Raw genomic sequence first — 23,896 nt, 5'->3', positions numbered from 1 at the left:
GAGCTTATCGGAACCATAGACACGGACCATAGAGTAAATATGAGCTATATGAGTATTTGACACTTGACAGTTAATTTGGTTTATCTGTGGATGGTTGTTTGTTGATATTTTGAATTTTGATATTTTTTGAATATTCGGCTTGGCATGACATGGCGTCACATGTAAAATTGTAAACAAAGAATAATATCCGACAACATGGAGTACGATAAATTAATTAGTACAATAAAGGAATATGGACGTCTGGCTCACCCAAGAGTAGAGTTATACGAATTTTGTAGGCAGCATGTCGAACAGGTTGGCGAAATTTTGTTACGAAATTAAATCTTTATAAAAAAAATTTGCCTGCAGACAGGTAACGATAATGTAATTGTTTCAGATACTCAAGTTTGTACCACAAACAGTATTATGTCGAGACTTTGGAGACGCAATAAACTGCATCCTCAATGGATTTCCTGATAATTCGGATGCGAATTCGAAGATAAAGTCTCAGGTAAACCTTAATTTTGCCGGAACATGTTCTGACATGTTTCCTAGGATGTTTAAAAAAAAATAATCATTCTGTTTCATATGGTGTAGACTGTAAATATAAGGAATGTACAGGAATTTAAAATTATATTATTGCGTTTACGAATAATTTCTTTTACTATTCTGATTTGTAGATTGTGGACCTAATTCTGCAGACTCTGAGAAAAGAGTCCGTATCTCTGACTCACTGTAGTGAGATGTGTGGCAGGATATGTGTGGAGTTTCCCAAGTTGCCGGTGGATGACATAGTACGCTGGGTCAATGAAAGCATTGAGTCCATTATACAAGACAATGATGTTAATATTACGTATGTATATAGTCCAGTATATTGGCTGCGGTAGCCCTTAGTATGAGTTTGATTTAGTTTAAAGTAATCAAAATCGAAAGCTCATTCAGCACCCAGATTGGCCGCCTCAAATAAACCAACCAATCAGAGTGCCAAATGTGCTATTGTTTTGAATCCGATTACTTTAAACATAAAGTAAACTGGTACTAAGGGAACTGATTCAGTACAGAGATTGTGATCATTAATTGGCTACTGTTCCGATTGTTACTGTGGCTTCTTTAAAAAGCATACAATTTAATATAATAGTAGTATCAGTATCAGCATGGAGTCTTTATTTTGTTATCTATATACCAAACAACTTGACTGACTATAGAAAAAGATATACCTTAAACACTTATTTTAATTTCCAGTTGGAAATATGTTATACCCGAGTGCTTTAATGCTTTAAGTGAGCATGAGACAATCAAGCATTGCGGCTCAGATTTAACTGTAGCGGAGTTCAAAGATCAGTGCGTACAGACGCTGTACCAATACAAATGGCTGGAGAAACAACTTGTGCCGATGGCTGCCATGTTCAAGTAAGTCAGACCTTTTTTATGGAATAGGAGGCAATTACGCAGACAATGCACCATACATTATGTAAGCAGCTATCAATTGTATAATATTGAAGAATTTGTGTCTATGTTTTTATTATAACAGACTACCATATAGGTATGCCATACTTCATTTGGACTGTTTAATAGTTTTGCATGGACAATTTATAAACATACTTAAATAAATGCTCATGTATCATGTATGTTTGGGAGTATTTATATTAGCAAGTTTATCATACTTTTAAAATTAGTATGATACCTAATACCTAGTAAAATCAAATGTATCTATCATCCAAACAACAAACACCAATAGCCTATTTGTGTCCTCTGCTGAGCAAAGGCCTCTTCTCACATGGATAAGGTTTGAGTTGCTATGCTTGCTTAAAGCAGTTTCGTGATTTAAACTTATATAGAATAAATAAATAAGCCCAGGTTTCCTTACGATTTTTCCTTCACCATATACCAAACAAATAATGTAACTAAATAAACTTATGGTACTTGCAGGTACATACAGTTGTCGAGAAATGACCACAAGAAGTTTGTGAACAAGTTTTGTTCGTATATCAACGACTTAGCACCAGATGATATACCACCGCTAATACATCAGATGCTCAGGTAATTATCATTATTGCCATTTGGCCCTAGAAGTGAACTATCATGTCTGACCAATAATAATCAGTGTGATATGTATAAAATGGTAGAAATTTTATGTATTTATAAATCCACTAAATAAATTGCTCTTACGTTTGGTAAGAGCTATTTATTTTACCAGACAGAGCGAGTAAGATTTCTCGCTACGACGGAGTCTGGAATTGTGCCCAGTATTTGGCAATAGGCTCACCCCCTATTGCATGGGACTTACAACACAAATAGTGAAAAGTGGGTGTACATTGTATGGCGGCATTACGTGCCGTAATGTGCACCTCTGCCTACCCCTTGAGGGATTAAAGGCGTGACGTTGCCCTTGAATGATTAATTTTATAGTAATTCTTGAACCGCAGCGAATTCCACAATAATTTATTTTCTTCCCATTATTCATTTTATTCTTTCTTCTATCATAAATACATTTAATGTTATTTGTATTCCAGATTATGTCGGTTATATGACTTCGATATAGTGCTGGCCCACCTGAACCACTACTTTAGCGTGCGTCTGTACGCCAAGCTGGAGCCGCCGCCACAGGACTCGGAATCTACCACTATTGACTTAGATGATATTGGTGAGTTACGAAGTCATAATATGATATACAACTATATCGTTTATTAATTTGTTAGGGTTTGACCAGAGATGTGCTACGTTACGGGTTACGTTGCTGTGGATGCTTAGCACTGGTGGAAATGGACTCAGTTAAGCTAAGTTTTTTATATGGAATGATGCGTGCTATGGATGTGTGTTGTGGATGGCTTCCCTGCTATCGATACATCGCATACTCGAGCTGCGCATTTTCCTCGCACAGTTACAAAACTCAGTATCGGTGGAAACGGTCACAGCTTGACTATTACATCTTCGTAGCATAGCACATCTCTCACATATCACATCTCTGGTGGAAAAGCACCCTCAGTCTGGTAATTTATCCTCCTTTATTAATCATCTCAATAAATTGATGATGGCAACATCTCAAGAATGTTTCAAAACATTTCTGATTTTTACTTAACTTACAGTCAAGGTTTGTTAGGCGATATGAATGTTTTTGTGACTCCAACACATTGTAACAACCTATACATATTTACTATCTACTTTTTTCAGCATCACACAGCGCCGAGGATATAAGCCGCTGTCTATCGACCTGCATCTTCCACTTCACGCGGGGTGCTGCAGACCCTGAGATAATTCGGAAGCACTTGAAGAACTGGCCGAAGACCCAGTTGCTGAGATCCCCCTTTATCATAGATCTGGCTATGGCTATGTCAGAAAAAGGAGGTGATTTCAAAACTGTGTGCTTAAATGTGAGTTCTTACTTGTATTGTTTAATTATCTTTCATCATTGTTTAGCTATTCCTAATTATAAAACAACATTTATTACTGATCGGCTGGTATCCAACCTGCCGCGGGTTCGTGTTGTTTCGCACCTGAGTGTGATAAGTTTGTTAAACTGATGTGTTTATATAGATTTTTATTTCTTTTTTTTAAACTAACGATGCTCCATCCTAGAGTTTTTTCTTGTAATTTATCACCCAGGTTTGAAAGAACAATTTGTGGATCACACAAAGTGTTATTTCGTGCGGGAATCGAACCCGCTATACACAGTGCAGTAAAACTTACCTAAAACACAAAAGAGTACAGTACTTTCGTTTTAGTGGTCGCCTAACGACTGCCCTGCCCCCGCCTAACTAAACTACAGTTCAGTTATCATTTTACCTTACATAAATATTATTTGTAATTAAGCCACTACTTTAAATATAATGAGTTAAATATAATGAGATGAGAGGATGGGTCGAAATGTTTGTTCCACTATGGGTAGACCGGTCTGGCGCGCGCTGGTGTGGCTGCATCGGGTGGCCAGTCGCGGAGGGTAGCGGGATCCGAGGCACGGTGCACCGCTGGCCGACCGCAGATAGTTGGGGGCCCAATTAGCGTGCTAGCCACACGTGAAAGGCTGCCCCGCCATCTAGCGAAAAATCCCATGGATACGCCATCGTGCCGGTTGGCGACCGGACGAGAGGGCCCGATGGATATTCATGGGGGGCTCGGGCGTCCCCGCAGTCTCCAGGCTGGCCTCCCATTGATGTAGCTAACTGCAGTGCGCGTCTGGGGTCGCCTGTGTGGAGGAACATTTCACTGCCATCCTCTCAGCAACCTCACACTCCTTAATGAAAACAAGAGCTAAGAAAAGGGTTAAACAGCGGCTGCACTCCTCTCCCTCAAAGTGCACCTCTCTAATATCCGAGGCTTGCACTCCAATCTCAATGCGGTCCATCACCATCTTGAGACCGAGAACCCCACGCTCTTGTTTCTCTCGGAGACCCAGATCAGATGTCCGTCCGACGCTTCGTACCTAAACTACCCAGGTTTTACCCTGGAGCACAATTTTGTTGCCCGTGCAGGCGTATGCCTGTACGTCCAGGACGGCGTCTGTTACCGGCGTCTCCGAGACTTTGAAGACCCCAGTTACTCTACATTGTGGATACTGGTGGACACAGGCATGGAGAAAATTCTCTATGCCTGTGTCTATCGGTCGCACAGCGGAGATTTGGAGACGACCAGATTAGCGCAATACCTTGAGGAGGCGGCGGATACGGCTCGGCGGAGGTACCCTTCGGCCCAGTTCGTGTTACTGGGGGACTTTAACGCCCATCACCAGGAGTGGCTGTTCCCATACCAGTGCACTGACCATGCTGGGAGGGAGATGCGTAAGCTTGCGCTGACGCTTGGCCTGACCCAGCTGGTCCATGAGGCCACAAGGGTGCCTGATGTCGATACGCAAACTGCCAACTGCTTAGACCTTCTGCTGACAACTGATCCAGACAGCTACTCAGTGTCAGTTTCATCACCCCTGGGTAGTTCTGACCACTGTCTGGTGAAATCTGTATCCACACACTCCCCGCAGGATCCCAGTCCCAGAGGATCTCGGCGGATGTGGCGGTACAAGTCAGCAGATTGGGATGGGATGCGATCTTTCTTTGCATCCTATCCTTGGCGGCCTGTTTGCTTCTCATCCAGTGACCCGTCAGCTTGTGCGGATGCCGTAGCCGGGGTGGTGCGTCAGGGCATGGAATACTACATCCCATTCTCGGACGCACCATCTATCGGTGGCACTCGTCCATGGTTTGATGCCGACTGCGGACGTGCTGAGGCGCGAAAGCATGCGGCATACTTGGCATGGGTGGATGCCAGGCGCCGTAAGGCTGGCGACACTCCTCAGAAGAAGAGAGCCTTCAACCGGGCTGCCAAGTCGTGCAAAAAGGCATTGCGGATGGCTCGGTTCAACCACATTGGCCGAATAGGGAACAAACTGGCTTCCTACCCAGCGGGCAGTAAAGCGTTCTGGTCCCTGGCCAAGGCGGTTGAATCGAACTTCTGCCGCCCCTCACTACCGCCTCTCCTGGGGTCTGACGGGACGCTGGCTCACACCGCAGTAGAGAAAGCGAACTTGTTTGCTTCTCTATTTGCGGAGTCTTCACGTCTTGATACTGGTGGCGCTATACCTCCTTCTCTACATAACGTATGCGAGACGAAAATGTCCAAAATTCGCATCCGACAGAAGGAGGTGTATAAGACGTTGCGTAATCTCGACGTGAACAAGGCCAGTGGACCCGACGGAATCCCAGCCGTAGTTTTAAAAACCTGTGCGCCTGAGTTGTCTCCAGTCCTGACACGTCTGTTTCGCCTTTCCTTGGAGACGGGTCAAGTGCCGGTTGCATGGAAGCTGGCCAACGTGCAGCCTGTGCCCAAAAAAGGTAGTCGTGCCGACCCTAATAATTACCGACCTATCTCGGTCACGTCCATACTCTGCAAGAGTATGGAACGTGTACTTAACAACAGGCTCCTGGCATACCTTGAAGGTAACGACCTCCTCAGCGATCGGCAATATGGGTTTCGCCGCAACCGATCTACTGGGGACCTTCTTGCGTATGCCACTCACATCTGGAGCGAGGCCATCGAGAAGCACGGGGAGGCATTAGCGGTCTCGCTCGATATATCAAAGGCCTTTGATAGGGTGTGGCACGACAGCCTTATCGGCAAGCTTCCTGCATATGGACTTCCCACTGATCTGTGCAAATGGATTGCAGACTTCCTGAGGGATCGGTCAATTCGAGTAGTCATCGATGGCTGCTCGTCTGACCAATTTGGCATCAACGCCGGAGTTCCTCAGGGGTCAGTACTTTCAGCAACGCTCTTTTTGCTGCACATCAACGACCTGCTTAAGCCCGGTATCTTTGGGTATGCAGATGACAGCACAGTTGTTGAAAGGTATGTGTCCGATGCGCGGACTAGCGGAACACAGATCCAGTCTCTAAGAGAATCCATGGTCGAACGGTTGAACTCGTCCTTGAAGGCGGTCTCCGATTGGGGAGACGCCAACTTGGTCAAGTTCAACGCTACCAAAACCCAGGCGTGTCTATTCTCCGCCAAACGGAGTCAATTTCCGCTGGCTCCTACTTTCCGAAATGTATCTGTTCCAGTATCGGATCATCTAGAGCTTCTTGGCGTAACTCTATCGCCAACGCTAAACTTCGGCTCATATATAGAGTCGAAGGCGCATCTGGCTGGTAGGAAATTGGGTATCCTCTCGAAGGTGAGACGGTACTTCACACCAGAACAACTGCTGAGCCTGTACCAAGCGCAGGTTCGGTCATGTATGGAGTACTGTTCTCACCTTTGGGACGGCTCGGCTAAATGCCAGCTGGATGCGCTCGAACACATTGAAAGGCGTGCCAAGAAGCTCATCAACGATGATGCACTTGTGGAGGCCCGGCTTCAAAGCCTTGAACACAGGCGCAAGGTCGCAAGCCTTTCCGTTTTTTACCGGATACATTTCGGAGAGTGTGCGGGGGAATTGCACAACTTGATTCCTCCTAGTCCTTTCCATCATCGAACCACAAGACAATCGGCGAGGCGTCACCGATTCATGGTGGATATCCCACCCACACGCACGAAGCGCTTCGCTTCAAGCTTCCTTGTGCGAACTGCTAGGGAGTGGAACTCCTTGCCGGAGTCTGTGTTTCCTGATGGGTATAACCTGGGTGTCTTCAAAGCCCGAGTGAATAGGTTGCTAATGGGCAGACGTGCTCCATCGTAGGCCACATCATCACTTACCATCAGGTGAGATAGCGGCCAAACGTCGTCCCATTTAACAATAAAAAAAAAAAAAAAAAAAAATAATGTTATACTTTTCAGCTGGTAAAGTCAGCAATAGAACAGCGCAGCATGGACGAGTTCCGAGCTCGGGAGTCTGCGTGGGTTCGCGCCGTGCTACCACCAGACGTGGACATAGTTAGTCTACTCAAGGTTCTCACCACGGAGAGGTAAGTACTACAATAGGGATGATGAAGCCGACCCCAATTAGATTTTTTTAGAATAATTTTGACATGTAAAAGTGTTCATTCAAGTGTTTCATTGATTCGTTGATGAATCAATCATTAATATACTTTAATTAATTCTACATTATTCATTTCAAACATTTGACACACATTTTTATTCATTTACATGTCTAATAACTTTTCATTGTCTAACTAACTAAAAATATTAATGTTTCATTTTCATAACCTTTCGTCATCATCCCTATTCATGCTTAAGTTTGTCACTATGTTAATACATAGTCACAAACTTTATCGGACTCTAGCTTTAGTATTCATGTAGTTGCCACATAGTAATTTGTAGTAGACTTCACAGAAAATCGCTTGTTTTGTGTTTCGGCACAATCTTTCATCCCCCAAAGCCAATCCCCAAATCCACATTCCAATAATTCCTGACCCCAAAAGGCCGAAAAACCACTTGTGTCCATAGACGGCGCCGCATACTATCAGTGCGCTTACTCTTGAAGCCAATCTTACTATCATTTCATTTTCATTACAATAACATCAAAATAATTATTGAATGTCAAAACTATACAACCTCAATCGTAGCTGCATTTTTTTTGAGGGGGAAAATCATCCAATGACTTCTCCCGCCGTGGGCGAGGTGGGAGGGAGTGTCAGACTCTTACTGACTAAAAACCACCCCGTTCCTACTCCTGCTTTTCGAGAATCGTAGCTGCATAGCATTCAGTACGGAATATAAAGCTAAACCGCGCAATACGGATGCACTGGGCGCTGGTGTTCCAACTCAAGAGTACGAAATTTCACAATATCAATGTCGATCGATCAGAATTGGATTCAAGAGTCTTTTTGTTTGCCAGCCTATACTTTTAAAAAAGTACCTGGTTGGTGAAGTGGTTACAAGTGTGATTATCATGCCGAGGGGTTTAGGGTCTGAACCTGCGAGATTCAGATCCTGGCTTGTTATAGAAATGCTTGTTAAAGTTAAAATTTTCAAAATTGCTTGTAAAAGAATGTTGTTTAGAGTTTTTTGATAACAAGTTTGTTTTACCTTACACAGGAAGCATGACATAATTGGCAAAATATGAATGTTATATTAAATAAACGAATGAATTAATGAAGTATTGGGGTCCGTTCACACAGACCGGCTCGGAGAGCATCGGTGCGCATTTTTCTTTTCACAGACTGGATCGTATATGCTTGGAGTCGGTCGCAGCGGAGTCGCCAACTATTTCACATAGATCGGCTGGAAGCGCAAGGAGCCAACCGGTTCACATCAAGCGCTGTCAAGCATTTTTATTGACAAAAACAGTGCTCATTAAAATTAACCTTAATACACATAAATAAATACTTAAAACTCTGTTTTCAACGTGATAAAAATTTGCTCTCCTCTCCGAGCCGGTCTGTGTGAACGGACCCTTAGTATTAAAACCTGATTGTAACAGGATGTTGAGGTGGACGTGACGTGCATGAGCATGATTTTTACATTTCAATCATTAAATTAAGTTTTTTTTTCATGGTATAGTCCGGCACACGAGAAACCGACATACATTGGTGCGATCCAAGGATGTGTTTATACACAAAGCCAAAGTCAATATGAATGGTTCATTAACCACAGGACAAGTATGTGCGTAACTGGCCTTTTGGGGATCGGGTGATGTATTGGCACCCCAGTAACTGCATTCACACGGCGTAATATGACGCAGCGTTGTTTCACACCAGCTTTTTGTGACGCCCTGAATCATTTATTTATATTACAGAATACATTATACATTCATCACTATAACATATACATAACTATACTATTTGGGCCATTACAAACGTGCGAACTACTACGTCAAAACTCGTTATCGATTAATTAATTAATTAACTAAAAAAATCACGGTTTAGTCAGGTAAATTGAAGGAGACAAGCTCTACTAGTTTCAGTAGGCTGCGTGCTGCGTTTGCGCACGCTGCTCATGATAAAAAGTCCCTCTGTTACTCGAAACTAGTAGAGCTTTACTCCATTATTTTTTTAGTTATTTAGTGTATCTCATGATAGTTATTTCCTAATTACCTGCTTATGACTATCGATCAATTCCTTCTTTGTAGTTACACACAACACTAGCAGTGTGAGCTAGAGATCAGATAAAAATGATTTAAGACAGTTCGCACGTTTGTAACGGCACTGTTGGCGCGGTGGTAGGGCTATCGACTGCCGCGCAATGGGTATCGGGTTCGATTCCCGCATGGAACATATCTTTGTGTGAACCACAAATTGTTGTTCCGGGCCCATCAACGAGAACAACAACACAGGAGAAAATCGTAGTGTGAGGCAACGTTTTTTTTACAAGAAAATAAACTAACCTTGCCCTTTTTACATAATTATAGTAAGAACCACCGTCAGCTGACAGTGGCGGGTCTCATCAACCTCGCGTTCCTTCTACTGTCGGTGTCGCGAGTGAAGCCGCTGGCCTCGACATGTTGGTCGCACGGCAAGCTCATACTGGTGCGCCTGAGCAAGGCGCAGCCTGAGACCGCGCCCTTTATACTACAGCAGCTCACTGATAAACTGTGCACCGAGACCGCGTTGAGGCAGTATGCAGGTATTGTATATTGTTATTATTATTATCTATACTTTGATATGTAAGCTGAAGAGTTTGTTTGTTTGTTTGTTTGTTTGAAAGTGCTAGACTCCGGAATTACTGGTTCAAAATGTTTTTTTTGTTTCACTACGGCGATTAGAACCGCGCGGGAGACACGGGACAAGTATAGTAAAAAATGTGTTACGTTACTGTGTACTAGCTGATGGCCGTAGGTTTGCTCACGTGGATTTAGTGACTAGTTGTCAAAATTAGTCCAGCCATTTCAGAGATTAGCCGGATCAAACAAACAGACGGACAGACCATGTTACTACTATAGTATGTATATTCATATGCATGTAATAAAAAGCGGTTATATTAATATTACAAACAGACACTTCAATTTTATTTATTAGTCTAGATCATACTTAAACCTGCCACAAATCTTCTCTTTCACCAGAATGCCTGTACGTGCTGTGCAAGTTGACGCCCGTGTCAGTGGAACGTTGTCCCCAGCTGAGCATGATCCTAGAGAACTGCCAGCCGTCTCCAGCTGGATACAAGGCTCATGCAGCAATACTGGATGCTGTACATCCACTCTTCAACTTCAGTACCAGGATTCGAGATACTCTCGTCCTGGTGTGTCGAAAAGGACTTTATTCCAGGTAAGTAGGAGATTTTTTAGTATGTTTACAAGTTACACGCACAACGTGTCGCGGATTCGATTCCCGCACTTTTTGTGTAATCTACAAATTGTTGTTTCGGGTCTGGGTGTCATGTGTATGTGAATTTGTATGTTTGTAAACGCACCCACGATACAGGAGAAAATCGTAGTGCGAGGCAATGCTTAAAATAAAAATAAAAGTTTTAATCTGACTTAGAATTTAATACGTTAATTTTATAGTGTCTTCTATTATTGACGCCCGTGTGTATGAACATGTACAATAAATGTATGTTAAACTCATAAGATTTGGTCGTTATATGTAACGACCAATGTTCTACCACAACTATACAGCCCATATCACACCTAAAACCCCTCTCTCCTCCCCCCAGGGACTCCCAGCACCGTTGCCTGGCGCTGTCCGGGTTCCTGTCGGTCCTGCGCAACGTGCGCGTGAATGCGCCCAGCAGTAGCTCCCAGACCTGCAGCGACCTGCACAGCGGACACTCCTACCTCACACAGCTCACGGTGGACCTGCATACTACGCAGAATGGGGCGGCGTAAGTATTTGTTTTAATATATCTTTTATTTCGCATCATTATTTCATCCTTATCTGGTTTTATATATGACCATAAAAATATATTGTATCTCGCTTATGTCTACGCGCACTTTTCGCTAGTAATGCAACAAGGCAGATTTGCTCCTATTACGCATTGCTACTATACCAAGTCAAAGTCTTATTGGGATTTTTGATTTTGAAACTTTCAAGTACTCTAAGCATAACTGGCAATAAGACGGTGTTACGTTATGTTCACCCCTTTGTACCACTTCGAGGAGTTTCTTTAAATCCTTACACATTTACAAATACATTATTTATGTCACAGTGTGACCTCCCGAGTCCGCAACGAGGGGATGTGTATGGAAGTAGTATCGATACTGCGACGGTGCCTCGTACAAGACGCGCTCGTCAAACAACTGCTGTATTCACGTAAGTTATATCTGTTTTATACTTGGTTTGGACATCTGTACTCTTAGTACGAGTTTGCTTTACGTTGAACGAAAACGAAACGAGAGTGCGTTCGGCACTCTGATTCATCATCATCATCATCATCAGCCGAGAGACGTCCACTGCTGAACAAAGGCCTCCCCTTGGTCCTCCACGTAGAACGACAAGTCGCCACCTGCATCCTCTGACTCCCCGTCACTCTGACTCTGATTGGTCGGCTAGAATGAACTAACCAATCAGAGCGCCGAATGCGTTCTCGTTTTGAGCTCGTCAATCGTAAAACAAACTCGTACTAATGCCTTGTTCGCACTACATTAATATTTTAGTCAAGTAGCGAGTATTTAGTAGCTCTCTCAGGCTTCGATTTTGGGACAACAGCGAGATCGTATGTACTTCCCTACTGGACTAAAATATTAGAATAATGCGAACAAGGCATAAAGGTATTGGATGTATAAAATAATGTAGTATTACCTTACAACCTCTCTCTTATATTAGTTTACCTTACATAAACGGTAGATCTTAATACATCGTATTGTATTTTTATTTACAGAACTATACGACTGTGCAAAAGACAAGCCGATGTTACACGAGACTATCCTAGAATTGTTTCACGACCACTTGGTCAAGTACCTGCCTGAGGACGTGACTGCTGGCTCCCTGCTCATCGACAAATGTGTGCAGGTCAACGGCGTTAATGTTGTGTTGACTGTGAGTATTGAAATTCATAAAATTACTGTGGAATATAAAATAGCATAGGAATAACGAGGACTTAAATAGGTTACCTAACACATTGAACGCCATGGTGGTCACCGGTGACCGACGTTAGCGGAGGATTTGCCTTCAACAGTTTTCTGTTGGCAGTCAAAAACTTAAGAAGACTGTTAAAAAGAATCGTTTTATTTCTTCAGATTGTTATATTATGATTTTGTTTTTTTTATTTAAATGGCTTTGTAGATTGTTTTATTAATTGAATGGTTGGCATTGTGACTGGATAATCGACTGATAAGCAACGCTAAGCTAACATAAGTACAATCCACAATTTGTGTTTATAAATGCATTCAGAACAAAATTCCAAAATTTTTGTGTTTTTAAAAATAAAAACCTAAAAAACCTATGCCCGATCTGGGGATCAGAACACCAATTAACACATATTTTATTTAATCCCCCCATCCCTTCTACCACTAGGAGCCAATAGGCCAGCTCCTATTCGCAGTGGCCCAGTTCCTACAGACCACTGAGATCGAGGACCTGGAGGACATCCTGTCCAGCCAGGTCGTGGAGACCGGCCATGCTTACTTGAAAAGCAAGCTCAATAGGGTCATGCAGCAACTCTGTGACGCTGACAGCTTCTTCGATATTGATATGGTGAGAACATTTTATGATAAAATGCTTGTTAAAGGAATTGTATAAAAATGTGGATGTGTTACATAATATAAATAAATCTAAAGTTTATTTGTGTGACTACGCTAATTTCCGGAAATACTGGTCCGATTTGAATAATTATTTTTGTGTTAGATATTAATTTATTGAGGAAGGCTATACCTACCTACCTATAGAACATTACGCTACGATCAATAGGAGCCGAACATAGCGGCAATAGCTTTATGATTTTACCTCACGTCACAAAGGTTGGAGCTTTAATTCAATAAAAATAAATATGAATTTCCCATAACAGGAAGAGGCCAACCTGTCAGACTTGACACCAGAATCAAAGGCGAAGAGTTTGAAAGTCCAGCAGACGCTACATTGCTACGAGGCCCTTATAGCCCACACCGTCATGCAGTGGACCCTCACCAGCGAGGACACCGCCACCAAGCTGTACAAGCTGTTTAAAGCATGCAATCAACTGTTGGAACAGACTAAGGTAAACTTTTATTAATATCTTCTTTCTGATGTTTAACGCCATGAGGAGGGGGGAGGGGGGAGCAAAAGTGACCGGTGCTAGCGGAGGATTCGCCTTCAACAGATTTTCAATGTATTTAAAGAGATTAATTTGTTGTTGAGCTGGAAGCAAGTAGTTAAGTAGAAATATATTGTACATACTTAGAATACTAAAAACGTAATAATACATATGGCCTGAAAGTAAGGAAAAAGGAGGGTTTTTAAAAGAGTAACGAATGGAGTTTCTTTCTCGTTCTTCTCCATTCGAAGCTACACTTCGGAGCAAGCGTCTAACTTCACTGACGGACAGACTATTATTTTTTTCTTTATTCGTTGACACTTCAAAAGTACCTATTTATGGTTTACTCCTAAAAGCCTATTGTAGCTTTTGTCTCGAAACGTTTGTCTCGTGGATTGTACATTATAAAAATCTTTGATGATTGTTGCTTACCCTCCCTCAGTGACCTTGGTCCATATCTTCCACGATCCCAGATACATTGATTAGTTGATTATAGCTTTACAATGTTTTACTCCCATTTCCAGGTCCTTCCGAAATCAAGTAAGAAAGGCAACAAGTCTCTCAATGAGACGCGAGAGACGGTGAAGTCTCAAAAGAGTCAAAAGTCTCAGAAGGAGAAGGGGAAAGGTCCTGTGAAGCTGTCTAACCTGGTGAAGGATAAAGCTGGACCTTTCAAACCACTTCCATGTCTGTGGAACCCAGGGTTTTGTCAGAAAATCATTGAGTTGCTGTATAGGTATGTTTTATTTTGGTTTAATTTTTATTTATTTGTATTGGTATATTCTTTTTGTCTTTGCCTAGTGGTAGATCACGAGTTCAGGCTTGCCATTAAGTTTCAAACGAAAAACTAGTATTACTGCCGCACTCAGAAACATTTAATGATCGCTTAAACTATTCCTTAGTAAGTCGATTTTGTTCTGAAAAAAATTGCTAAGGACTGAGTAAAGGAATCATTAAATTACTCTGTGTACGGCGATTAGTGTTTTATATAGAAACTGTTTACTCTCCATAACTCAAGCCAAAAATCATCCAATAGTGATGGAACTCTGTGACCGTTTCCACCAATACTAAGCTATGTAGCTGTGCGAGTAAACGTAGCAACGTAGCATAGCACATCTCTGATGAAAAAGCAACCTATTATTCAAAATACTCCTTGATGTTCACCCAAATAACCTTCCACTTTCGCAACAGACCCTATTAATTATTCACCCATCATATTCCAGTGACGAAGTAAGCTGGGCGTCTCTAGAACAACGCAACCAGATCCGCGCCCGTCGGGACTTCCACATGTGGGCACTGCGCAGTGTCCAGTCCGTGCTGCTCACTGATAATATAGACAAGAAGGATGTTGCTACTAATGTCGTCAGAATTGCCACATTACTGTACAATAAGGCAGTTGTCAGGTAAGAATGGTTGATTGGACTTGGGAAATTGTTTTTGGTTTGTTTTACTTACCTCATTATAATGTGACTGAGAACTGATAACAACTGTTTTGTACGTATTGTTGCAGTGCAAGGCATATTTAATTCAGTTTCGGGTCCTGGGTTGATTTTTCTGATTAACTGTCTAATCTAGAATGTGTGCCGTGTATGGCAATAGTTTTGCTGCTATTTTACTATATTATTATACAGGATTTAAATTTAAATAATTAATAAAATAAAGAGTAATAAAAGAAAAACGGTCTGAAATAAATGTTTTATTATTATTGTAATGTGTTTCGAATTTTAAAGTTTCACTAATTTGCAAATTGCATCAACCGAGCTGTACTAAGGTACTAAGGAGTCAACAAAAATAATTTACACATTAGACCAATGAGTATGATTTGAATTATTTACATTACAGATTCCAAAACATGTGCGGGTTCGACGACCAGGTCGCGCTAACATGTCTGGAGGTGTTCAAGACATGTCTCACCTTGTTGTTCTCTCCTCTCTACATGCTCAAGATGGACTGTTTCTTGTCAATTATAAGTGAGTATTACTATATTAGTTTAATTATAAATAAAAAATAATTGCCTCGTCGACTGATAAAAGGTGTTATGTCCAATTCTAAGCCGGCAAAATAAATGATTTCAGTAATTCTCAGTATATTGATGATTCGATGAATTGATGTTTCAATAAAGGCTTGTATACCTTTGTCATTGATGTTAGATATGGTACCAACCATATTATTTAGTATGTAATTCGTTACAAAAGATATATGGCTATCGTAAAAAGGATACAAGTTATTATAATAGTAGCTACTGCTTAGAATCTATATTTATTATCTTACTTTTGTTATACAATCACGTCAAAATGGCTGAAGGGATCGGGATGATATTTGGAACAGGGGTAGATTATGGTTTGGAATAACACATAGGACTCTTATTTTCATTCTTATCTAATGGGGCTGCGGGCGAATCTGCTGGCAGAAGTCAGTACAAAATAACTTGTCTAACTGTATTCATATAACACGGGGTTATACTTTCGCAACTTAATAATTTCCTTTGTTTATTTCAGCGGGTACGAACGAGTCTGCGTCGGAATGTTTGGCGAGTATTCTAGACAACGTGCACACAGCGCTGCAACACATCGAGGCGGACAGCGTGCCGGATGAAAGGGACCTCGTCGTCAAGAAGCAGCTACAGCTACTCATACAGATTGCTGCCATGTTGCTCGAGACGCCTACTGCTTCCTGTCCGCTGAAGACTAGGGTATGATGATTTGGAAATATTTAATATGTTACATTTTCAATTATTCAATGATATTTTGCTAAAGTCAAGTCATTGGAACATTACATTTTTGTTAGTCAGTTATTAAATGAATTACAACATGTAATAACAAATCTGTGAACCTATTGCAGACTTAGTGATATTGCTGAAAACATTTTAATTTAATTTATTTAGTGTCACCATCATAAATAGGCTTATCTGTATTTACAATTATAGGTAACGACGTATGCATGCAGTTTTAAGTACAATAACACAAAAAACAAAATATTCATGAAATTCGTTTACTTGTTTCCTCTTCTTATAAAAATGCTGTTTATAAGAAGAGGAAACAAGCATATATTATATATTTTTTATATTCTGTTCTGTCCAGGTTCTGGTAAAGCTAGAAGACTACATCCGCACGAGTACCCAGGACTGCGTGTCCCTGGTCGGGCCGGTGCTGACGGCGGGCTGCAGCGAGCTGCAGGAGGCCGCGCTGCTCGACGAGTTGCTCGTCAAACTCGCCACCGTGCTGGGCAGGATCGATGTAAGGATTCGTATAAAGACTTGGTTTTGTAGTTTGATAAAGGCTCTCGCCAAATACTTCGTGTTTGTGGGATACAAAGAGCTGAAGATTAATGTGTACGCCAAGTCTTACCCTTCTGTTTTTAGTTTATAACACAGACTAAAAACATACTCCTATATGCCACAAAGTTGTGTTCCAACTCCATGTCTCTTGTGTAATGCTTGTAAATAAATAAATTTTCTTTCAATTCTATATTTTTATAATAACTATCGTGAGACATACTAAATTAACTAAAAATCACGGTTTACTCCCATATTATTAATTGAGAAAAGCTCTACTAGTTTCGAGTCACAGAGAGACTCTTCACCATGAGCAGCCTGCACAGACGCGGCAACGTCGGGTAGCCTACTCTTTTAGTTCTATTATTGAGCTTTACCTATACCTACTCATGAATCCGCGTCATTAATGCTATATCCAATAACACAATACTTTTAACACTGCATTCAACATTCACAGGAAGAAGACACATCAGCAGGCGAAGAGACGGAGAACTTCCACGGGATAGACTCCCGCACCGGTCACGCAGTCCTGGTGACTATCTGCGGGCAGCTGGCGGCGCGGGCGCGGGGACTCGAGCATCTACTGGCGCGGGCAAGGGACCTCGCCGCCGCCGCCGCGCTCGCCGTGCATAGCGCCGAGCAGAGGATCATGCGAGGTACATGCATACATTTAACAACAGTTCATCCATAGGCGTAGCCAGGTTTTAGTTTCGGGAGGGGTTCAAGAAAGTCGACACATGAAAAGTGTGAACAAAAAAAAAAAAAATGATCCTTCATACATGAAAAAAAAAACCATTTATGTAATAAACACATTCATAGGTAGTCATACAGACCTTTGCCAAACAGGGGATGTACTATGCTAACTACAAACATAACGCTCTGTAATGTCTAGGTACGCATTTTTCGGGGGGGGGGTTTGAACCCCCAAAACCCCCCCTGGCTACGCCTATGAGTTCATCCAATTAACTTTATGGTGCCATCGTTATCATTTTTGGGGAATCGATGGTATCATAGAACAATTTCTCAAATGGTTCTCAACGAATTTGTGATTCATACTTGTATCTAGTGTTGCATTTGCACTTAGTGTGGTTACGGTATCCGCTTACCATCAGACGGACAATATTGATTATCATCATATCAGCCACAAGACCTTCATTGCTGAACATAAGCCTCCTCCAATGAACTCCAGATAGGCCGGTTGGAAGCTGACAATATTGCTTACAATTTATTAGTATAAAATTAATAAGTTATATTGCATTCAAATTCTGAAAGAAAGTTACAAGCACGTTAGTGTTGCCATGTATTGTCCATCGGCGGCTACAATTATTTATCACACAATAAGCTATCTGCTCGTTCGCCTTAAACTATTCCATAATTAAAAAAGTCGTGGATTTTGCTATCAATTATATTTGTATACTTACTTATTAGATTTAGATTTCAGCCATGATCGTCCCACTGCAGGGCAAAGGCCTCCCTACCTTCCTTCCACTTACTTATTACTTTGGCTTAATTATAATTATATTTTCTATTTTGAATGTTACAGATTTGACGGAGATCTACAAGTCGGTAGTGCTGCAGCTGTGCCAGATGACGTCGTGGACGGCGGGGTGCTGCAAGTTGCGCTGCAGCCTGGGCGCGGCCAGCGAGAGGGTCCTGGCCGCCGCCGTCCGCCTCTACTCCATGCTGGCCGCGCTCGTCAAGCAGATAGACCCCGTCATGGCACAGACTGTACGGTAAGCATACTGTACCCTTAGTATGAGTCCCGGAGCTGCGGACTACCTAGCGGGTTTACCGGGGCTCCGGCTCGAAAAGCAGGAGTAGGAACGGGGTGGTTTTTAGTCAGTAAGAGTCTGACACTCCCTCTTGCCTCGCCCAAGACGGGAGAAGTAATTGGATGATTTTCCCCCCTCAAAAAAAAACCCTTAGTATGAGTTTGCTTTACATTTAAAGTAATCGAAACGATAGCGCGTTCGGTGCTTTGATTGGCCGGCTCGAATAAACCAACCAATCAGAGCGCCGAACGCGATCTCGTTTCGTTTTCGTTCGACGTAAAGCAAACTCGTACTAAGGGTACTGAACTTTTAAACCTTTGGCAGAAAGCTAAAAGGCAATTTGCAAACCCATCCTCTTTTTCCTTACCTCTGATTGCCAAAATTTGCCTTAATATTGGTCATATTCACAACTTTTTTCTGTTGGTTTAATTCTGTTACTATTTTCCTGTATTTTGTTGCCGTTTTGAAGTATATCTGCGCTGGTATAAATAGTGATTTTATTATCTGTTCAAATGGTCTGTCAAAAATGGTTTGCTTTCCTTTTATGGTGCATGGGCTTTTTGGAAGGATATTAAAACGGAAAAGCCCAATAATATCGATGACTTATATGAATGTAGTGTAGTGACATCTCTAAATGTGGGTATAAAATCTTATATTTTTCACCTACTCTTGTAATGCGTAAAATATTGTGCGTAATACAAACTTTGCGTACTACGATGGCGCTATGAGGACTGTAAGATTTGTATTTTTTATTTATTTGTGAGAGAATCTACGTAATCTGTTTTGGTCTAAATAAAGTATTACTGCCTTTCGATTTAAAATAATAATTTAAAAATCATCTTTTAACTTTATATCGTGATCGTCTTCATATGCGACACAAGATGTTTACTCCTGATCAGAGGCCTCCCCAATACCGTCAAGATGCCTTATCGAACTTTACTTAAAACCAACTTCCTTAAAAAAAGTTAAAAAATCTGCTTTTCATTCATTTTTTCCAAAAATACGTGAGTTGTTATAGTTTCTTTAGTTTTTGACTTTTAAAAACTCTCTTGTTTCTCTCTCTTTAGTTTCGAGCGCCTCCTAAAGCTATGCGGCAAGAAGCTGTCTTCAGTGACGGACAACCTGATCACGTACCTGGAAGCGTCACAGAACAAGGAAACCGCCACCAAGCTACTTCGGGAGACCAAGCTCATACCTCGGCTTGTGCTCGAAGCCGAGCTGTTTAGCAAGCGGCTCATATTGCTCTCTACTAAGGCTAAGGTAACATCAATTAATGTAATTCTAATTTTCATATCGCGTCGCGTTACGCCTTTTATTCCCGTAGGGGTAGGCAAAAAAAAAAAAAACATTTTCACCATTTGGGTTATAAGTCCCATGTAATAGGAGTTAAGTCTATATATACCGGGCACATTTCCAGGCTCCATGCTACTACTGAGAAATTTTCGAAAAAACGAAAATGCCAAGCAATACTTCGCCCGACCCGGGAATCGAACCCGAGTCCCAGCAGTCACATTTCGTTCACACAGTTGTTCGTTCATTCGTTCGTGTTTGTTACTCTTTCACGAAAAAACTGCTGGACAGATTTAGATTAAATTTTATACAAACAGAGATAGATTATAGTCTGGAATGACATGTGGAGTAATTATAGTGAGCAAGTAGATATCCGATACCCAGTATATCGAACTCGGGAAGACTTACATTATTGTAACAGTAACCTAGTTAATTATTTAGAACATTATAATAATCAACTCTTTATATTATCACAGTTAAACTGGCAACAGTACCTATCCCTGGGCACTGCCCGCGACTTCAGGATCAAGGCGCCCGTGTTACAAGAGGTATTGAACGCGCAGGAACAAGCTGATGAAACTAGAGACGAAGGTAAATATCTATAACTTTTCTATTAAACTAACGCACGTCTCATAAACTTCTTGTGTCTATATCTCATAGGGTAAGTAGAATCTACAGAGCACCACCCAATACGACCCTTAAATACTTATTTACCTTCCTTCACGTTCATACATTTGCAAATCTTCTCATTTATATAAAATCTCGTGTTTCGCGAACTCGATCCTCGAAGCTCGAAACTTATTTAAACATAAGCCATTAAATCGGTTCCATATTTCAGGGAATACCTAGAAACTAAATACATTGGAACTATATTTTAATAATAATTATCGTGAGACATACTATATTAAATAAAAATCACTGTTTACTCTCGTATTATCAACAGAGAAAAGTATCATTAGCAGCGTCCTTGATGAAGAGTGCAGCGTGAGTAAACCGTTATTTTTTAGTTAATCATTGGAACTATATTGCCCATATTTCACAAAATTACGAACGTTTAAAAAATGTCCAACAAATTCTGGGTCAAAGTCAAAGCACTATAATGATTTAAATAAATATTTGCAGACTGCTTAACAAGTTAACACCTAAAATACTCTAAAAACGAATTGGTTTTGAGAATTCGTGCTGTTATTTGCATTCGACCGCTAATCATGTAGATGCGGTTGGTAGCTTGCATTCTTAGAATATAACTCGGATTTGTACAAATACAATGTCATGTCAATGCCTTTTTGTTCTATGATTCGTAATATTGGCTCCTATGATGAGGTCACTCGCATTGTACCATTTGAATACTCTTAACTTTATTTTTTAAAACGTTGCCCCACACTAGGATTTTCTCCTGTGTCCTGGGTGCGTTTACAAACATACAATGTCACATGCACATGACACTCAGACCCAAAACGACAATTTGTGGATCACATAAAGAGTTGCTCCGTTCGGGAATCGAACCGTTGCACGGTAGCCTGTTACCTAGCCACCGCACCAACCGTGCAGTCGAACCGTGAAGTAAATTACTATAGTCAGGAATTCAACAATGGCTAGCCCTCTTTTGACATCTTACGTCCCCTTTAATGAGGTTTTTCTCAAGTACTTCACCATACGTTCATATCAGGTGGTGGCAGCCACAAGACGTCCACTGCTGAACATAGAGCTCCCCCAAAGCCATCCTTAATTATTCAAAATCTTTCTCCAAAATCCAAACGTTGTATTGATATCAAAAATATTGTTTTCATATTCTGTTATTCTAAGTTTCGTACAAACAAATTTCACCTTTATTATACAACTAACTATAACCAATATAGATGAGAAAATATTGTTTGAACACTTATTAGAGTACACAGTTTCGGTCGCGAGTCAATGTCCGGGATCACCTTCATACGCCGTATCCTTGTCGGCTACTTAACAAGATGAGTAAACATCCTAATACTATGTACTCCCAATATCATAAGTGCAATTTCCAAGAATTCTCATAGTATCTTCGTGACATTATGAGATCAGATTGCTGATTCAATATCAATGTTCCAAGAATTGACAGGATTCTGTTTATTTCCTTTACTGTATACATGTAGACTGTGTTCAAAAGAGAAGCGATGTTAGATCATGGAAAAGTAAATGAGATTTCGTACATGCTCGAGAAATAGTTATCGTATTTTATGAGGTTTCCTTGTATGTATGTGATACTTTATGGAAAGTTTTCAGATATACAGTGGAATTGGGTAGTCGACTGAGGAGATCATAGAATTGATGATCTTAAGTAGATTTCGAACTTTTCTAGCATTTTTTCTAGAAATAAGTCTATTTGACGTAAAAATTTCATGCCGTTATACCGCACCATTTCATATAAAAATAATAGAAAATATCGTTTTCAATGATTCAAAAAGTATTTAATTCGTTCGTAGGCAACTAGCCTATTTATAAAGATAATGTTTACTATTGGTAATAAGTATTTATTTGATTTATACATAATTTTACAATCGATTATATGTTACCTTAACCAGTAATTAACTAACTAGGCAATGTGGTTTTGTCAATTGTATTTATTAACAACGTAATATTTCTTCTCAGGTGAGGCGGACATTAATGATGCTGAGACTGATATAACAGAGGCTGCCAGTGATGCGGAGCAAGAAGAAAGAAGTGATGAAGAAGCTTCTACAAGGAAGCGCAGAAGAGTTTCCTAGAATATTCTATATTCTGCTATAATTATAAGATTGATCAATAAATGTTCTTAAGTACAAATTAATCATTAAGGAATAATAATCATATAATTACATATTTTTCTATAAGTAATGGTGTTTCTATTTTATGCCCTAAAAGAAAATTGCATTTCTTAACATTTTAGCCCAATACAGAACTAAATATTATTATTGTATAGCGGTATTAGCCGTAATGTGCATCTCTGCCTACCCATTCGGGCATAAAAGGCGTGACGTTACGCTACTCTAAATATTATTATAGCCTCAACTAAAGTTGTAGTTACATAATTTGCCCGAGTTACGATTGTAGGTTGTTCAAATGTAGCACATTGATCGGGGTAAACAGGTTACTTGGTCGAATGGGTACCAGGGCAGCATAAACCCATAGAGACGACGGCAGACGAGACAGTATAACAAAACGTATTTTTATTCATGAGAGAGATAAGGACCGTATAAATGTTAGACAAGGACCGCATAACATCATATGCCCTTCTTGTCTTTCTGATATTTCGTAGAGACCGTCATTATTCTTCCCAAAGTATTGGGTGATTTACTAAAAAGTACTAGGAGTGTATAAACGTAAGATAGGTATCTCTAATGAAATTTTATTTGACAATCGAATGCACCTTTCTCAAGCGTAGCTACGTCACATCCGCCTGTCATTATTCATTCGTTCCCATTTAATAGTGCTATCCTGCTCTTACAAGTACAATCTGAGAGAAAGAGAGGTGAACAATAATTTTCTTGTCTACCTACTACATATACTTTCTACTTCTGCTATCCTGGTACTTTACATCGGACAATGTCGATCTGAGTGGGGATTTTCGTCCGTCCAACTGGCCACTACGACGAAGCAACCAAAAAACGAATAGTTTTACGAGTTCACTAATAGTTAACTATGGCTTACGAGGCGACTTTGTTCTCTGTGATTCCTAACTAGTGTAATGGAATGTCTGTAGATGGCGTTGAACGAAAGATTTTTTTTTATGGGTTGGATTAAAACATTTTTACTGCAAATGGAATTGTCATAAGAATGTTATAAAAAAACGAATATAAGTTATTATGTAAGTAATAAATAATGTTATCCAAATAATGTACTACAAATACATTAAGTAAGTACAACACATACCTATAGGTATTATGAGAGTAGTAAATGATTGTACAGTCACATAATATATATGAGAGTAGTCAATAAATTGTAGGTACAGTGGGACAATAATAATGGGACACTGATTCCCAAACTGAGACGAGCTCGTATTTTGGGTTTCATTTTTATTTTTAGATTTCGCGTGTGC

The 23,896-nt window shown here is 40.7% G+C and overlaps 1 protein-coding gene across 3 annotated transcripts; it reads left to right on the top strand.

The window, feature by feature from the left end:
• Window positions 1–63: 63 nt before the first annotated feature.
• LOC118264521 (Fanconi anemia group I protein homolog) lies at window positions 64–22,695 on the top strand. 3 transcript variants are annotated; one of them, XM_050704683.1, is made up of 26 exons: window positions 64–294; window positions 377–490; window positions 660–832; window positions 1,222–1,389; window positions 1,909–2,019; window positions 2,493–2,623; window positions 3,151–3,350; window positions 7,243–7,370; window positions 8,908–9,009; window positions 9,755–9,969; window positions 10,406–10,610; window positions 10,999–11,166; window positions 11,491–11,594; window positions 12,163–12,320; window positions 12,798–12,977; window positions 13,288–13,476; window positions 14,037–14,248; window positions 14,736–14,915; window positions 15,355–15,482; window positions 16,011–16,204; window positions 16,593–16,748; window positions 17,244–17,442; window positions 18,330–18,519; window positions 19,626–19,818; window positions 20,325–20,439; window positions 22,471–22,695. In XM_050704683.1, exons 1-26 carry the CDS (start codon window positions 196–198, stop codon window positions 22,584–22,586), a joined length of 4,128 nt encoding a protein of 1,375 aa, XP_050560640.1. In that variant the 5' UTR covers window positions 64–195; the 3' UTR covers window positions 22,587–22,695. The 3 variants fall into 3 exon arrangements, with proteins under 3 accessions (XP_050560640.1, XP_050560642.1, XP_035432942.2); XM_050704685.1 differs by lacking the exon at window positions 22,471–22,695 and adding an exon at window positions 20,792–20,874; XM_035577049.2 differs by lacking the exon at window positions 8,908–9,009 and having other exon boundaries at window positions 65–294.
• Window positions 22,696–23,896: the final 1,201 nt, after the last annotated feature.

The sequence above is a fragment of the Spodoptera frugiperda genome, chromosome 26 (genome assembly GCF_023101765.2).
Source record: "Spodoptera frugiperda isolate SF20-4 chromosome 26, AGI-APGP_CSIRO_Sfru_2.0, whole genome shotgun sequence".
NCBI classification, from domain to species: domain Eukaryota; kingdom Metazoa; phylum Arthropoda; class Insecta; order Lepidoptera; family Noctuidae; genus Spodoptera; species Spodoptera frugiperda.
This window is presented reverse-complemented; position numbering and strand designations above follow the sequence as displayed.

What these genes read in the sequence shown, in the direction of transcription:
- LOC118264521 (XM_050704683.1), top strand. Translation starts at nt 196, where the DNA reads ATGGAGTACGATAAATTAATTAGTACAATAAAGGAATATGGACGTCTG. An exon ending in ATTAACCACAGGACAAGTAT is followed by an intron (nt 9,010 to 9,754) that starts GTGCGTAACTGG and finishes ACATAATTATAG; the next exon opens with TAAGAACCACCGTCAGCTGA. An exon ending in AACTGTTGGAACAGACTAAG is followed by an intron (nt 13,477 to 14,036) that starts GTAAACTTTTAT and finishes TCCCATTTCCAG; the next exon opens with GTCCTTCCGAAATCAAGTAA.